General features: G+C 40.7%; 1 protein-coding gene and 1 long non-coding RNA gene across 4 annotated transcripts in view; both read left to right on the forward strand.

Annotated features, from left to right (window-relative positions):
• GLCCI1 (glucocorticoid induced 1) overlaps positions 1 to 8,179 on the forward strand; it is a 106,439-nt gene extending 98,260 nt beyond the window's left edge. For all 3 annotated transcript variants that reach the window (XM_070787173.1, XM_070787171.1, XM_070787172.1), the window contains exons 7-8: positions 4,030 to 4,150; positions 5,317 to 8,179. In XM_070787173.1, coding sequence (XP_070643274.1) covers positions 4,030 to 4,150; positions 5,317 to 5,662 — 467 coding nt within the window. In that variant the 3' untranslated portion in view covers positions 5,663 to 8,179. The remainder of the gene's footprint in view (positions 1 to 4,029; positions 4,151 to 5,316) is intronic.
• Positions 8,180 to 9,605: 1,426 nt separating this feature from the next.
• LOC139182667 (uncharacterized) lies at positions 9,606 to 14,884 on the forward strand. The gene is made up of 2 exons (XR_011566176.1): positions 9,606 to 13,098; positions 13,740 to 14,884. It is a non-coding gene; the product is annotated as an uncharacterized lncRNA (long non-coding RNA).
• Positions 14,885 to 17,718: the final 2,834 nt, after the last annotated feature.

A 17,718-nucleotide genomic window follows, 5' to 3' on the forward strand; every position in this document is an offset into this window, starting at 1 on the left:
GAGCTTTACCAGAAAAAATGGGGGGTGGGGACAGCACATGCCTGGGAAAGGGGCCCCAGACTAATTAAATCAGAACCTCTATAGGGATGAGGTTTCAACACTGGCATTTATTAGTATTTTTAAAACATCTTCTGATGAGTCTAATGTGAAACCAGGGTTGAGAACCATTGCCCTATAATTATACTGTTTATATTAGAATTAATTTTACTTAATTTGATAAAGTAATCTGATAGTAGCAGATAAAGCACATGTAAAGACTTAGGGCTAGAGTAGAACCACGGCAAAGGTTTTACATACCTTCCTACATAAATGAAGCAACTTTATATCTACAATCTTTAATACTAGAATTGTGGGCCATACAACTTAACACACCAAAAGTAATGAGGCTGTATATAAAGCAGAAATTCAGAAAACTACAAAAACACAAAGTTTAATGAGTTTTGTTTCTATATGGAATTTCAGACTTCAATAATATCTTTAATTTTTCCAAGCTTTAGTTCCCAATTATCATGTGTTCAAAAATACTACTTATATTTTAATTGTAAGTATGGTACATGCTTAAGTATAATCTTTTATAATGAAATAGTCAATAAAATGTTTCCAGATCTGGGTGATTCTATTATAAATATAGATGAAACTATTGTGAATGCAGACAGATATATAAATAATCATATTCATCACATTTAACGTCATAATTCATATGGCTTATGAAGTTATAAGAACATAAGGTATCATTTAACTTAATAACATGTCTAGTTACTGTCTTAACATGGGATAACAGAATGAGAAAATGTATCATGCCTGTGAACAAAAGGGATTGACTACAGATAACCACGAAACTTCATCCCGAATCTCCTGAGCAGGCATGCTCACCTCACGTTTAGTTACTGAAATGTGGCTCAAACTCAACACAGGCATCTACATGCAGAAGTTAGACAACCAGGTCTAGAATGGGTATAATGAGTTGTTCATGGGAGTTGTTTTTAAAGCATGCCATTTATAAAGCAAAAAAAATATTTTGGTACACCTCCCCTCTTTTGTATGTTAGAACCTGTTTTTAAGAACATTTTTATAGTGGAGTATAGTTGATTAACAATGTTGTGATAGGTTCAGGTGTACAGCAGAGTGATTCACTTATGCATACACCTGTATCTATCCTTTTTCAAATTCCTTTCCCATTTAGATTCTTACATAATACTGAGCATAGTCCCTGTGCTAGACAGTAGGTCTTCGTTGGTTGAAAGTGTTAGTTGCTTAGTCATGTCCGACCCTGTGACCTCTATGGACTGTAGCCCGCCAGGCTCCTATGTCCATGGAATTCTCCAGGCAAGACTACTGGAGTGGGTTGCCATTCCCTTCTCCAAGGGGTCTTCCTAACCCAGGGATCAAACCTGGGTCTCCTGCATTGCAGGTGGATTATTTACTGTCTGAACCACCAGGGAAGCCCTCTTCTTTGTTGGTTATCCATCTTAAATGTAGCAGTGTGCACATGTCAGTCCCAAACTCCCTAACTATCCCTCCCCCAAATCAGAATTTTAGTTAGGAATGGCAATTCCTGTAGTTACATAGAAACTTAGAGAGAGGCAGCTTGTTGAAGGTTATAGAACTATGCAGCTAGTCACAGAGCTAAAACCACAGAAAGGTATCTCTATTCCTTTTTCCTGTTTATACTCTATCAGATTGCATATTTACCTTAGGGAGGAAAAAAAACAGATTTAAGAAATCTGTTTATGGCACCAATATTTTTTCTTTCAAGCTTTGTCTTTCCAGCACCAAACGTTAGATGTAATACACAAGCACACATACATGTGTGTGTGTGTGTCTGCATTTGTGCATGTGGATTTTCTACAAATAGTTTTTATTGAAAAGGCAAGGTAATATAATAGCACTGAATACCATCTTTCTGGGACAACAGTATACTGTGTTTCTTTAAACATTAATCACCCTCCCCCTCTCCCAAAAAAGAATTTTCAAGCAGGTAAAACTCTGTAGAAATACAAGCCTCTGATACTAGAAAAATTTTAAGAAGAAAAACCATTTACTCTGTAATTCACTATAGATTGTTAATAGGAAGATAGTTTTGCAGATTATCCAGCTTCCAGCTCAGCAGCTAGCTTTCCATTCTGGGAAGGTCCCTTGAAACCATCAACGAGGTTATGAGAGAAATCATGTAGTAGGTCTGGTGATGTGGCCAGAAATAGGAGACAAAAGACTGTGGCCAGGATGACTTTCCCTACATGATAATAGGGTGGATGCCTGACTGCTGACATGGCCACACCTCTGCTGATGGCAGAAAAGGCTAGTCGAGCCCATGGTTTTGAGCCTATCCTGCAGGCAGTGGGGCATGTTGCCACCAGTACCCTCCCAGGGGCACCACATGCCACAGCTACTTTTTCCATGTAGGTCCTTGGCAAGGCTGGTCATTTGGACAGTAAAGCAAGGTCAACCTGTAATCTTGGTATCACACTGAATTCAAGGTCTCATGGTAGACCATGAGGTAGACCAGTTGTTTTGTCTAGCCTAGCTCAAGTAACAGGGAGTCCAGATTCTAGTCAGGTTTGTGATGTTTTGCATCTCCCTAAGAGAAAAAATATTCCTTGTCTTCCCTTCCCATTTGTTCAAACAGTTTAAAAAGAAAAAAAAAAAAAAATCCTGAATATAAGAAAATCCTCAAGTCTGAAGAAACCCAGCTTAATTCCGAAACTTCATTTCTTCCAAGAGACTATACATAATCTGTATGGACACGTGTAACAGTAGTGATGGAGAGACTGTGTGGTTCTCTTAGGTTTCCCAGTAACGTGGCCTTGTTCTTTTGCAGGCAACAATTTCCCAGCCAGAGATACTGCCATATACAACCACAAGCACACATCTGCACTCCCACGACTTACATAGATGCTCTTTGAATTATTCACCAAATACACTATAAGTGTGCCTCAAGGGTCTACTTTTTAAGCATGTACTATACTTCATAAATGATGATTTAAAAAAAAAAAAAAAAACCTGTTACTCAGATTATGAATGTTGGACTGTGCACGGAATCTTAAACTGCAGCAACTTATCAAAATTGTGACACCTGTAATTATGGTACTAATGCCGTCTTTCAAAATATGTATGAAAATAATACATCCTCAGTAGGTCATGTGCTTAGTATTTTAGCCTTGAGGATTGGTTTTGCTTTAAGTCAGAATTTGTTTAAATAGGACTACTGTATTTATGCAGGTATGTTACTGGCTTTACAACTTGGCATCTTAAAAAGATAATGACACATTTTGGTGGATTTGAATTTCCAAAAGCCTTTGCCAGGTAGGAAAGGAAGAAATTGCATATAGGTTTTACGGCTTTTCATGAATAGACCGTTTCTTTTTGGTCAAAAATACGAAGATGCTTTTAGATTCCTCATGCTTCCAGCAGCAAAAATACAAATAGTGCTCAAAAAGTTCTTTTATGTAGACATTTACAAAGCAGAGTTCTGAGCATTACCTTTTTCATCGTGGGCCAAGGGAAAGTCTGTTGTCTTATAAGCCTGTTTTTCCTGCACACATGTCATTCATAGTACTTAGTAACATTTCTGCTAACAGCTTTCGTAATGAAGATTATACCACAAATTAATATATTCAATTAAATCAGCTGAAAAGTGAGAAAATACAGAGAACCCTGTATCCTAATCTCTTATAATGCTTCTGCATGGCTTATACATACTACCCCATCTGTTTACCTTTTTGAAATACATAATGATGTGTTTATTTTCAGGATTACAGCTCTGCTTTGCTCAAAATGCCGTTTTCTGGACCAAACTATCAGCTTTTTTGTGTTCTGTGGTATGGCAGACTTCTGTTGCATTGAAGCTTTTATTTATAAGAAATGTACAACACAAGGATGTTAGAAATAGCTTTGCAATAAAGGAAGCTCTGTGGTGGAAGCCAAGGGGCAACAGTGGATAAATTGTGCAAAAGGCTGCTTGTTTGGAAATCACATTTAATTTAAAAGAACTTTCAATCACTAGTTAATGTAACTGCTTTAAATTTACAGACAGTGGGAGTAGCTCACCGCTACCCAAGTATGCTTCATCTCCCAAACCAAACAACAGCTACATGTTCAAACGGGAGCCCCCAGAGGGATGTGAGCGAGTGAAGGTCTTTGAGGAAATGGCGTAAGTAATGTCTTTTCTATCAGCTGGGATCTGCAAAGCTGTAAAGCTTTTTACTGAGACCAGTTGATTACAGATGAATCAACTACTCCGTCCAGCTGATAATGTGTTTCAGAAGCAAATTATGAAAAGAGAATTCAATAGGCCAAAGAGATCTGACTTAAGGAGAATTAAGAGTCTGTGTGCTGGAAATACACTAACACAGAGAAACTTGGAAATTCATCCCTACTACCTACAAGATCAATTTTGAATCTTTAAGAATTTTCCTTTCATAAGCTCTATTAATTTAGATGGTTAAAGAAAACAGACAGCCATAGCAGCACAGTGAATACCCACATGTGTGTAGCCTTCACGACAGTGACCCCACCAGCCGGAGGGACTGTCTCCTTCCCTGTAGACACATCTAGCATGTGTATTCATTGCATTCAGACTTCCTGGTCACAGATTGTTTTTAAATTCTTTTTGAAAGTTCAGTGTGTATAAAATAGAAATATTCAAGGGAAAAGAGATTCATGTTGTAAATACTTGGCAGAACAGCTCAAAATAAAAAGAGTGTGCAGCTCTTGGGTCGCTCATCCCCCTGTCCCGGTGCAGGCTTGCCCGGTGGAGGCTGCTGCACTCCTGTAACCTCAGAGGGGACAGAGACCGGTCTTGGAGGAGGTGGCGGTGTAGTTCCCAGGAATGGGGGGAGATGAAGGGCTTGTGGACGCTGCTCTGTTGGCCTGACTAGCTGGCTCTACAAGAAGCTACTGAAACTTTTTCTTATTTTTCCTGATCTGTATTCGTAGAAGTACGTATAGAGATACAGAAAAAGGAGGAAGTACTTAAAACCAAATATCCAATGGGGTAATCCCTCTCCCATGTACTTAACAGGTCATTTTAGCATTGCATAATCCACGTTTCTAAATAAATGAAAGCAGACTAATCTCAGAAACTTTTTCGTCTGCCCAATCCTTTTGAAAATCCTTTTGTTTTCAATATCACCTCAGTGCTGTGTACGTCAGTAGTATGCCAGCTGACTTGTGCTATGGAAGATGTTTATCCCTCTGTGTACACTGAATCCATTCCCTGCCATTCACATTTTAGCCGTTTTAGAGAACTCCAGTTAATTTGAAAAATGCTTGACTTTTTTAATGATTGTAAAACCTAATTTTGTTTTACGGTTTTAGGTCTCGTCAGCCTATCTCAGCCCCTCTCTTTTCATGTCCTGACAAAAACAAGGTTAATTTCATCCCAACCGGATCAGCTTTCTGTCCTGTAAAACTCCTAGGCCCTCTTCTCCCTGCCTCCGACCTGATGCTCAAGAACTCTCCTAACTCGGGCCAGAGCTCGGCTCTGGCCACCCTGACCGTCGAGCAGCTCTCCTCCCGGGTTTCCTTCACATCCCTTTCCGACGACACCAGCATAGCGGGCTCCGCTGAGGCCTCTGTCCAACAGCCATCCCAGCAGCAGCAGTTCCTGCAGGAGCTGCCGGGTGAGGACCACATGTCCGCTCACAACTACGTGGTCATCTAAGGTGAAGGGGGAGCTGGCCTCCACCCTGTGTCCCACGCACTAGAACTAGAGCTCAGACACCTATCTGCATGGAGTGACCGACTTTCTGACAGCACCACCACCACCAACAGAATACTGAATCAGAATCAAGTATCTCAACACTTATCTTGGCAGGGACGGAACTCCTATTCAGCAGTTTTTGTGGAAAGCAGTAATGCTTGCAAAATGTGTGTATCATTCAGCATTCTAAGTGGAGACTATGCATTTCATAGTATGTTTGACAGATTAGTACTGTGTCCTGTGTTTTGTCCCAAAATCTTCAGTATAAATAAGCTCTATATCAGAAAGTTGCCTGTCTAAATAGAAAATGTCTTGCTGTGTTTTGTCCTATGGAAAAATACTGTACTTCAGGATTATGTTTACAATTGATCCAGGTGTTTGTTTCTAACTTCTGTAATACATACAATGCAAAAAATAAATAAATGGCCACAACAGTTGCACAGGGCCCACCCTATGGCCTAGCTTCAGGTACTTCAGTCGAAGTCTAAACTCAGGTAACTTGGAATGTATATCATATTGGGATATTACCTATTTCACAGCTAAAAAGCTAAAGAGGGAACAGCACTCTTTGCCTTTGCTTCTTTTATGCATTTCCCTTTCCTCATTACATTCCACATTCTTAGAATAAGTGCATTCAACCCTAGGAGAACAGAAATCCTGGACATGGGTGAACGCGAGGAGAACCAGCAAATCCGTGGTGTCTGACATCACTTTTGTCACGCGGTTACAAGTGAAACAACTGTTGCATTCACTGTTTCAACATGTGTACATGTGGCTTTTTTTTTTTTTTTTAAACAAGTTCAGGTGTTGCTCAGTTAAGACTGATACAATGTTGCAAGTAAAGTATCAGGTACTAGGCTGTACAAACATTCCCCCAGTGTGTGTGTGGATGTTAAGGACGAGAATGTCTAGGTGTCATTTTCCCAGAGGATGGCTGAGGTGTTTGTTTATGTTGGCCATCAGGGTCATGAAATGCTACTGATCTATCGAAAGGCATAGTCACGTTTCGTTTCTTTTTTGGAAAGTCTTGAATCTGCAGGTTAAGAAATGACACCCTTTGGTTATTTTCCTCAAGCAGTTCAGGTGCATGAGTTGTTTTAATGTAGAGAGAGCATATGTGAGTCTCAGAATTCAAAATAGGTTATTTGGTGACTTGCAAGTGCAAGCAGTGTGGAGCGGTTTCATTTAAGCCTCTCACAATAATACCATGAATACGTCTGTTCATATTTTGGAAGCATGGGGTAGACCATAAACCCAAGTAAAGAGCCTTGAACCTGCAGACTTGACCTAACTTCTTGAAGTGTGAAGAGAGCCCTAGATATTCCTGATTGGTCAGCGAAAGAGCCCAACTTCTGACATTGTTTTCTGCAGCACAAAGAGTGTGTTCAAAAGCGGAGAGAAGTTTCTGTGTTTTTATTCCTTCAGTTCCATAAAACAGTTGTTTGATCTGCACCTACAGTGTACGGCACAATTTTCTGAAGAATTAGGGGAACAAGGTGCCTACAGTTACAGGAGCGTTTCAGTTCCTTTCAGTCATTCCTGGGTTTTCCTTTGTTTTATTTTCTAAGGAGGTTGAAGAAGGAAGATGTGATAAAGAAGAAAGCGACACCATTGAATTTTTTTTTTTTTTTTAAGAAATGATATATATATGTGTGTGTATATGTTTGTGTATGTGTTCAGTGTATTATTTTGTCATGATCCCAATTATCTTCTTTCCACCAAAGTTTGCAGTAATATTCTCTCCTGAAGGTGCATTCTGGCTCCTTTAAATTAGTCAGTGTTATATTGTAGGAGACTGTCATGGGAAAGGACTCAGTTTACTTCACCATTTTCACAGGGGAACCTTTTAAAACAATCTATTCAGCAGAAGACACCTTTAACCCTAATAATCTCAGGCCTTGATGAAAATACTATATTTTGTAGATTATGGTTAAAGGGAGAAAATTATTAGTTCTGTAAGATAAATATGAGCTCCATTAACTTCTGATATCTGGTTTAGCATTACATAATGTGTTGATCTTATACTCTGCTTTTGTCCAAATAAGATGCAATAGTATCAATATCAATTTCTGAACGATGGACTGAATATGCTTTTTTTGGTAATGAAATCTGATGTACGATATTTATAGTGACGTGCTTTTATTTTCTCATGAGAAAACTAAATATTGTGTTGTACATTTGTTCTTAGCATATATTAAAGTTTTGAACCAAATGTGTTAAAGCTTATGCTTTGCCATGTAAATTTCCCAGAAGTTGTTGAGCTCAAATGTATCCTACATCCAGCTGTAGAAATTTGTCAGAGATTGTTTAAATTTTGTATATAGTTGTACTGTTTAATTCTACACTGCGCTGAACAGTATTCGAGTTACCATACAATATGGCTTTACACAAGGAAATGTGTGGCTTTTGTTTTGTATTTTTTCAGTATAGAAGTTCCTGTGTCTTCTTATTTAAATAAAGTTATTAGTAAAACTGGAATAGTTCACTATGTTTTTGGAAAGACTGGGCTTTTAGCGTCTTACCTGACAAGGATGAATTCAGCTCTCGGGTTGGAGGTACACTGACTGGATTAGATTTCCACAGCCTGGTTTCCTCTTGACATTTAATTTACACACTTTCCATCACAAGCTAAGAAACGTGATGTCTGAAGTTCCATCCAAGTCTTTTTTCTGTTCCCAGCAATGAGCACCTTAAAAAGAGAAGACACTGTCCTCATGTTATCATTTTATGCCTAAGAATTATTTACGAAAATAAGTTTGTTTAATGAAATCGCCACAAAGGAAGTTGCAGCACTCTTTTTATTTACAGAGCAAAAGAGTGTTGATGTTTCCCCAGTTACCTAAATATGGTCATCGTAGGCCACATGGTGGCTTGAAAGCAAAAACTACCTGCTTTGAGAAATAATTTGCCAGCAGCATAGTCTTCATTTCCAAAGCACCTCTCACTAAACAGATTTAAGTTGAACCTAAAATGATTATGTTTGGGGCTTTAAAAAAATAAATATAATTTTTTAAGAGCGAGTTTGATCAATTGTCTTCTTCAGGACTATATATGATTTAGGCAGGAAATTATCTACTGTATACAAGTTAAAAATTCCACTGCAAATGAATGTGGAGAAAAAGTGGAATTTTAGCCCCATATCTGCTTGATCATATAGGCTTAATATTAAATGGCCCTGAGACAAGTTAGTATTTGCAAAATCAAACCTAAGGAACAAGGAAGGAGAAATTCTAAGAATTTTGTTTTATGTTTAACCCTATGTTACTAGAAATAAAGGTTATGTATGAATATCACAAAATAAATGTTTACCACCACCCACGGTGTGAGGTAAGCTCTAGCTCTGAAGTCTGGTTATCCCCGACTTACTCCCTATAAGCAGCTTCTATCTCCTACCCCATCTTTGGACTCCACAAGTCTGTCTTCCCTGGTAAAGTCACTTTGGTGAACTTAGGGCTCCTTAGAACTACAGGAATTCTGTGAAGGTAGATCCCATAATTCACACCTTGAGTCAAAAGCTGAATGCTGTAGTCTAGCCCCACAGTTCCAGATAGCTAGCAAGCATCTCCTATTGGACTTCTTGCCTCATTTCAACTTCAGTGATTAAATGGAATGAAGACACTCTTGTTCCTGTCACACCAAGTTAGCCCTTCTCCTTCACACTTACGTTCCTTCTGTTTTCCAGAAAACAAGGACTAGAATACTATTTTCTGACATTTTCTTCACCTAAATCAAAATTGCCTGTCTTCCTACTGTCTTACCACTAAACTATCAAGCTGCTAGAGCTGTGATGGCAGTAGATACAGCCATGCCATGTGGATGAATTTCTTTTGAAATAGGATTCAAATGGCAAGAAAAATAAGTTTGCTGGACTTCCAAAAATCTGTAGACTAGGGGTCAACCAACCATAGCCCATGGACCAAATCTTCCCCAGTGCCTATTTTTATAAATGTCTACATTTATACTGTCCGGTGGCTCAGATGGTAAGGAATCTGCCTGTAATGCAGGAGACCCAGGTCTGATCCTGGGAAGTTGGAAAGATCCCCTGGAGAAGGAAATGGCAGCCCACTCCAGTATTCTTGCCTGGAGAATCCCCATAGAAGAGCCAGGCAAGCTACTGTCGATGGGGTTGCAAAGAGTCAGACATGACTGAGTGACTTAACACATACATACATACTGGAACAAAGCCATGCTTGGTTCCTTATGTACTGCCTTTGGCTACTTTGCTGTACAATGTCAGAATTACGTAGCTACCACAGAGACAGTGTGGCTCACAGTGTCTAAAATATTTACCATTTAGTCCTTCAGATATGCAGATCACACCACCCTTATGGCAGAAAGCAAAGAGGAACTAAAGAGCCTTTTGATGAAGGTGAAAGAACTGAGAATGAAAAAGTTGGCTTAAAACTCAACATTCAAAAAAATGAAAACCATGGTATCCAGTACCATCACTTCATGGCAAATAGATAGGGAAACAATGGAAACAGTGACAGGCTTTATTTTCTTGGGCTCCAAAAGCACTGCAGATGGTGACTGCAGTCATGAAATTAAAAGATGCTTGTTCCTTGGAAGAAGGCTATTACAAACCTAGACAGTGTATTAAAAAGCAGAGACATCACTTTGCCAACAAAGGTTTGTATAGTCAAAGCTATCATATTTCCAGTAGTCATGTATGGATGTGAGAGTTGGACCATAAAGAAGGCTGAGCACTGAAGAATAGATGCTTTTGAACTATGGTGTTGGAGAAGACTCTTGAGAGTCCCTTGTACTGCAAGGAGATCCAACCAGTCCATCCTAAAGGAGATCAGTCCTGGGTGTTCATTGGAAGGACTGATGTTGAAGTTGAACCTCCAATACTTTGGCCACCTGATGTGAAGAACTGACTCATTTGAAATGACCCTGATGCTGAGAAAGATTGAGGGCAGGAGAAGAAGGAGACGACAGAGGATGAGATGGTTGGATGGCATCCCCAACTCGATGGACATGAGTTTGGGCAAGCTCCAGGAGACAGTGAAGGACAGGGAAGCCTGGTGTGCTGCAGTTTGACACAAAGAGTCAAACATGACTGAGTGACTGAACAACAACCACCCTTATAGAAAAAACATTTATTGACCTCTGCTATAGACCAAAGAATAAGCTAGATTAGGTAACGTGTCATAAATGTGGCTGTTTCAAAAATATGTCCACAGTCTCTTCAGCTAGTAGTTTTGGTAAAGCCATGTGCAAATCAATGAAGTCAGAATATTCCCTCACATCATATACAAAAATACATTCACAATAGCTTAAAGACTTAAATATAAGACATGACACCATGAACTCCTACAAGAGAATGTGGGCAAAACATTCTCTTGACATAAATCATAACTGTTTTCTTAGATTAGTCTCCTGAGGAAATAGAAATAAAACCAAAAACAAACAGATGGGACTTAAACTTATAAGATTTTGTGCAGAATATAAGCTTTTGCACAGAAAAAAGAAGAAAAGACAACCTATGGACTGGGAGAAAATATTTGCAAACAATGAGACCAACAGGGCTTAATTTCTAAAATATACAAACACTCAAAACAGCTCAATAACAAAACAACCCAATCAAAAAATGGGCAGAAGACCTAGATGTTTCTCCAAAGAAGACAAACAGATGGCTAATGGGCATACCAAAAGATGCTCAAATTTGCTAATTAGAAAAATGTAATTTAAAACCACAATGAGGTGTCACCTCATACCAATCAGAATGGCCATCATCAAAAAGTCTACAAATAATAAATGCTGGAGAGGGTATGGAGAAAAGGGAATGCTCTTACACTGTAGGTGGGAGTGTAAATTTGTCCAAACACTGTGGAGAACAGTATACAGGTTGCTTAAAAAAACTAAAAATAGAGCTAACATATGAGCCAGCAGTCCTACTCTGGGGCACATATCCAGTAAAGACAAAAACTCTTAATTCAAAAAGATACATGTATCTAATGTTCATAGTAGCACTATTTACAACAGCCAGGACATGGAAGCAATCTAAGTGCCCATCAGCAGATGGATGGATACAATTTTCTTTAAAAAGAAAAAAAAAACAGACTCACAGACATAGAAAACTTATGATTACCAAAGGGGAAAGAGATAGAAGGGATAAATGAGGACCTTGAGATTAATAGATACACACTATGATGTATAAAGGCCTCCCTGGTGGCTCAGACGGTAAAGCGTCTGCTTGCAGTGCTGGAGACCCGGGTTTGATCCCTGGGTTGGGAAAATACCCTGGAGGAGGAAATGGCAACCCACTCCAGTACTCTTGCCTGGAGAATTCCATGGACTGAGGAGCCTGGTAGGCTACAGTCCCTGGGATCGCAGAGAGTCGGACACGACTGAGCAACTTCACTTTCACTCTGTATAAAACAGATAAGCAATGTCTTACTGTACAGCACAGGGAACGGTAATATCTTTTAATAAACTATAATGGAAAAGAATTATACATATACACACACTTTGCTGTACACCAGAAATTTGTACAACAGTGTAAATCAAATTTTTTATACTACTCCCTTCCAGAGGTAGAGTTTAATTTTCCTCCCCTTAAGTGTGGGCTGGACTTGCCTAAGAATAGAAAACAGCAGAAGTAACAGGTTGTCATTTTCAAGCTTAGGTTACAGAAAGACAACCATGTAGTCCAATCTGTGGTTTTTCCAGCAATCAAGAATGAATGTGAGAGTTGGACCATAAAAAAGACTGAGCGCCAAAGAATTGATGCTTTTAAACTGTGGTGCTGGAGAAGACTCTTGAGAGTCCCTTGGACAGCAGGGAGATCAAACCAGTCAATCCTAAAGGAAATCAGCCCTGAATATTCAGTGGAAGGACTGAAGGTGAAGCTCCAATACTTTGACCACCTGATGCAAAGAGCCGACTCATTAGAGAAGACCCTGATGCTGGGAAAGATTAAGGGCAAAAGGAGAAGGGTGCAGCAGAGGATGAGATGGTTGGATGGCTTCACTGAGTCAATGGACATGAGTTTGAGCAAAGTCTGAGAGTTGGTGAAAGGGAAGCTGGACATGCTGCAATCCATGGGGTCACAGAGTCGGACGCAAGTCAGCGACTGAACAACAGCATAGACAGGCTGCTGTCTTGCACATGCACTCCTGGATCACTTGCTATGGGGAAAGCTATACCCCTGAGGATACGCAGGGAGTCTCTGGAGACACCCACACAGCGAGCAGCAGAGGAACAGGCCTGCAAGTAGCCATGAGAGTGAGCTTGGAAACAACTCTTCCAGCCCCGGTCAAGCTTGAGTGCTTGCAGCCCCAGGCCACAGCTTGACTGTTGACTCCTACGAGAGACCTCAAGCCAGGCCGGCTGAATCACTCCTGGGCTCCTGACCCTCAGAAAGCGTGTGAGAGGATGTTTGCTGTTTCAAGGTACTAAGATTGGAGGTAATTTGTCATATCGGGCTAGAGACTAATATACAATACAGCAGCTGCCCTCCAGCCTCCCTTGCAGCCCCATGGAATGCAACCTCCCAGGCCCCTCAGTCCATGGGATTCTCCAGGCCAGAATCCTGGAATGGGTTGCCGTGCCCTCCTCCAGGGGATCTTCCCGACCCAGGGATTGAACCTGCATCTCCTATGTTGGCAGGCAGATCCTTTACCACTAGCATCATCACTGCCACCAATATCACCTAGAGTCTCACTGTATCATTCCATCCTCTGGGTCCAGAAAACGATGCTTGCCTTTTTGGAATGGACACTTCCTGAATGAAGGCCCTTTGGACTAAGTTCAAGACAAAGCTTTCTCATATATAATTTTGTCATTTGAACAACTCACATGATAGTAAATCTACTATTAATAGATTGTGATGGAAAGTTGTCTAACACTAAACCATCATACCTAAGACAACCCAGTGGAGGGAAAAATTAAATCCTTGCAGGAAAGGATTCCTTGTGGGAAGGGAGGCAAAGAGAGGAGGATAGATGATCAGTGGAAAAGAAAAGCAGAATCTCTAAAAATAACGGGAAATATTTTCATCTCAAATGTCTTTTTTTTTTTTTTTTCCCTTTAGTGAACAGGAGGCTGGTGATCCATTGATTCTAATGGTCTATTCCATTCCAGAGGCATCTGCATTGCTCAGGAGAGGAAAGTGTTTTCAAAGGTTCCAGATCAGTTGGGTGATGACCCCCTCCCATTCAAAAGAGTCATTTTCTTAAAAATGACTAAGAATTTGAATAATTAGATCATTTTCCCTCCAAAAGATTTTCCAATGATAAGAAATGGGTCGCATTTCACACTACAGATTCTACTCAGATCTTGGCATAAATTTTAAGCATGACTTTGATGACATCCCTTAAGCCACACCTGGGTGTGGGCTTGCAGGCAGTGGATGTTATTTCAAACCACTGTGGGGAAGCAGATTGGATCAAAGGTGGATGGAGGGCTTCACAAGGACCTCCAGATGGAGCAAAGCGTCCATGAGGGAAAAGGCAAACCATTTCTCAGGTTTTCCATTCCGCTTTGTAAAGGAAAGGGTTATACTCAAGGGAAAGAACTTAACAAAGGCCACTGCTCGTGTGTTACAGTCGACAGCCTGCCATTTCTCCAACAGACTGAAATCAAGGCAAGCTGGGTAATGCAGCTTGCTCTCCATTCATCTGCCCGTTTGATTTCAAACAAACCCCTGGGGTGGTCTGCCCTGCTTCCCTTCCCAACTGACCACCCTGGGAGCTTTGTATGAAGAACCCATTTCGTTTTGAATTCCTGACCCTTTCTCCTGGTCACTCTGCTAAATTCAAGTCCCGCAGGAAGACAACAAAGAGTTGGGAGGAGGAGACCAAAGATGGTTAAACCAGGGGAACAGGATCTGCGGGTGGTGCAAGAAGAGGGCTGAGGTGAGCGTTCGCAATATTCATAAGCCCTTTTGAAAGACTTGATTTCTGCTTACAATGAGCACGTATTCCTTTAGTAATGTGTTCTAAAAGAAGAAAAGGAACATGGTCTTCATTTCTGCAGAACCCTTGGCAATCTTCTTCCTTCTGCTCGCGACCCCCTTCTTACTATCCATTCATCAGACCTGCAGCACACAGGGCTGACCTGGGTGTGATTGAACTGAACTGCTTCACACACTCCTGATATAAAGACAGGGTGGAGTTCAAGGGAGTGATCAATGTGAAAATAAAGGTTTAGCCTCACTAATGATCAAAGCAATGAAAACGGAATCAATTTGTTTCCTTTAAACTGGCGAAGATTAACAGGAATGATAATATTCAGTGTTTAATGGGAGTAGCACTCAGTTGATAAAGAATCTGCCTTCAATGCAGGAGACCCTGCTTCAATTCCTGGGTTGGGAAGATCCGCTGGAGAAGGGACAGGCTACCCACTCCAGTATTCTTGGGCTTCCCTTATGGCTCAGCTGATAAAGAATCTGCCTGCAATGCGGGAGACCTGGGTTCAATCCCCGGGCTGGGAAGATCCCCTGGAGAAGGGAACAGCTACCCACTGCAGTATTCCATGGGGTCGCAAAGAGTCAGACACGACTGAGCGACTTTCACTTTCACAATGGGGTAGCAGGGATATGGTCATCTTCATATATACCATTAGAAGAATAAATTGGTCCACCTTTCTGAAGAAGAGCATGGCAGGATTTACACAAAACAGTGTGACCCATAGCTTTATAAAAATATATATGTGAATTTTAAAAAAGACATGAAGAAGGGACAAAAATTAACAGTGATTGTGTCTGGGTTGTAGATAATCTCTCTTTAACATTTGTGTTTCTGTTTTTCTACATTTTCTTTAGCAGCAACTGTTAGCCCTAGAACCTGGGAGAAAATGCGTGTTAATTTCTAAATATCAAGAGAAGGGGGAAAAAATATTGAGTAGAGGAAGGAAATGGTAGAAAAGATTTAGTTTTAACAGAAATGAGCCACAGATCTCTTAAAGTCAAGGTGGCTTGAGAGAAGGTTTGGTACAGTGAATTTTGGCTCAGTGGAAGAATCCAAATATGACAGAGTTTCAAGCCTTTTCCTCTTAGGGAGAAAAAAAAATGGCCCCCAACAGCTTCATAACCAGGTAAAGAGGATTAAATTATATAAGTGGGGGTGGGGGGGATAAATTGGGAGCTTGGGATTGACATTACACACTCCTTCCCAGGTGGTAAAGAGCCCTGAAAATGCAGGAGACATGGGTTGGATCCCTGGGTCGGGAAGATCCCCTGAAGGAGCACATGGCAACCCATCCCGGTATTCTCACCTGGAGAATCCCACGGGCAGAGGAGCCTGGCAGACCACAGTCCCTAGGTGCAAAGAGCTGGACATGACTGAAGCAACCCAGCAAGCACACACACATACTCACATATACAAAGTAGATAATCAACAAGGACCTACTGTACAGCACAGGGAACCACAGTCAATATTCCATAATAACCTAAATGGGAAAAGAATCAGAATAGGTAATATGTGTATAGATAATTGAATCACCTCCCTATATACCTGAAACTAACACAACATTGTAAATCAATTATACTCCAATATAAAACAAAACATTTAAAAAACAATTTAAGCCTGGACTGGAACTGGAGGTACATTTCACTTGCAGGAGGCTGCATCTTAAGTTCTGAGGACAGAGCATCACCCGGAGCATGGAGCACACTAACTGCTGTCCGCTCAGCTGAGATGGATTTGTGATGTGGGCACCCAGGGGCTCCACAGTCCATTCCATTGTTTAAACTTCTTGAACTACTTCATCAAGAAAAACTGAAAAGAACTCCCTGCCCCAAGCAAACTACAGAAACCTGAAAGTGGCCAAGAGATGGTTCCCAAATATGATTCCTGTTTATTAGCACACTCTTTCTGGAGGGTTGTTCAGTCTAGCTTTATAGAGATTGCACAAAGTGGGTACATGTGAGATGGAGGCCAACCAGGATTTGAACTGGAGGAGACTGGGACTCAAAGCACTAAACAAGTTGCAGTGAAGTCCTTGGCCTGAGAATCACCAGTGTAGGAGGACTTGGTCCCTCCTGTTAGTCTTTGCATCTGTAGCTGGCATAAGCCAATGGTGTGGACAGTAACTTGGGACATTTCCTTATTTCTACTTTTTGGCCAGTTCCTGCCCCTTATTCTCCAGACTGAGTCTTCACACTTTGTCATTTGTAGTTTTCGTCAGCTGGCCGGCTACATGGTAGAAAACCATGTCTCTCCCACATTCTGGGACCCAGAAGCAGAGTGGCATAAGGGGATGTGGGCCAGGTTTGGCATCAGACAAGAGTGAGTGGTGACCCTGTGACCCTGAGAGTCTTGGTTTGCAAAACAGAGATAAAATTCTCAATATGCTTGGGCTGCTGTAACAGAAGACCCCAGGATAGTGGATTAAATAACATTTACTTCTCATGTTCGTGGAGACTGGAAGTCCTGGATCAAGGCCCAGCAGAGTTCAGTTTCTAGTAAAGACTCTTCCTGGTTTGCAGATGGCTACTTTGTCCTCACTGAGCCTTTCCTCTGCACCGCTGTCTCTTCTCAGGATGCTAATCCTATCAGGTCAGGGCCCCATCCTTCCTTATGATCCCATTTTACCCTAATTACTTCCCAAGGTCATATTTGCAGTTTAGTCACACTAGGGCTTTAGGACTTCAAAACATGAATCTTTGGGGAGACACAATTTACAGCAAGCAAACACCTACTTGCCATTAGGAAAATGAAAATCAGAACCATAAGATACCATTTGAAACCTGCTAGGAAGGCTATACCCCAAAAGACAAATAATTACAAATGTTGCGGATGATGGGGAGAAATTGGAACTGTCATACACTATTGGTGGGAGCGTAACATGATGCAGCCACTTTGGAAAACAGTCTAACAGTTCCTCAGATGGTTAAGTATAGAGTTGCCATATGACCCAGCAGTTCTACTGCTAGGTATACACCCAAGACAAACATAAATGTTTACACAAAAACTTGCACAGAAGTGTTCATAGCAGCATTATTCATAATAGACATAAAGTGAAAACAATTCAAACATCCATCAGTTGATGACTAGGTAAATAAAATGAGT

The sequence above is a fragment of the Bos indicus genome, chromosome 4 (genome assembly GCF_029378745.1).
Source record: "Bos indicus isolate NIAB-ARS_2022 breed Sahiwal x Tharparkar chromosome 4, NIAB-ARS_B.indTharparkar_mat_pri_1.0, whole genome shotgun sequence".
Taxonomy (NCBI): Eukaryota; Metazoa; Chordata; class Mammalia; order Artiodactyla; family Bovidae; genus Bos; species Bos indicus.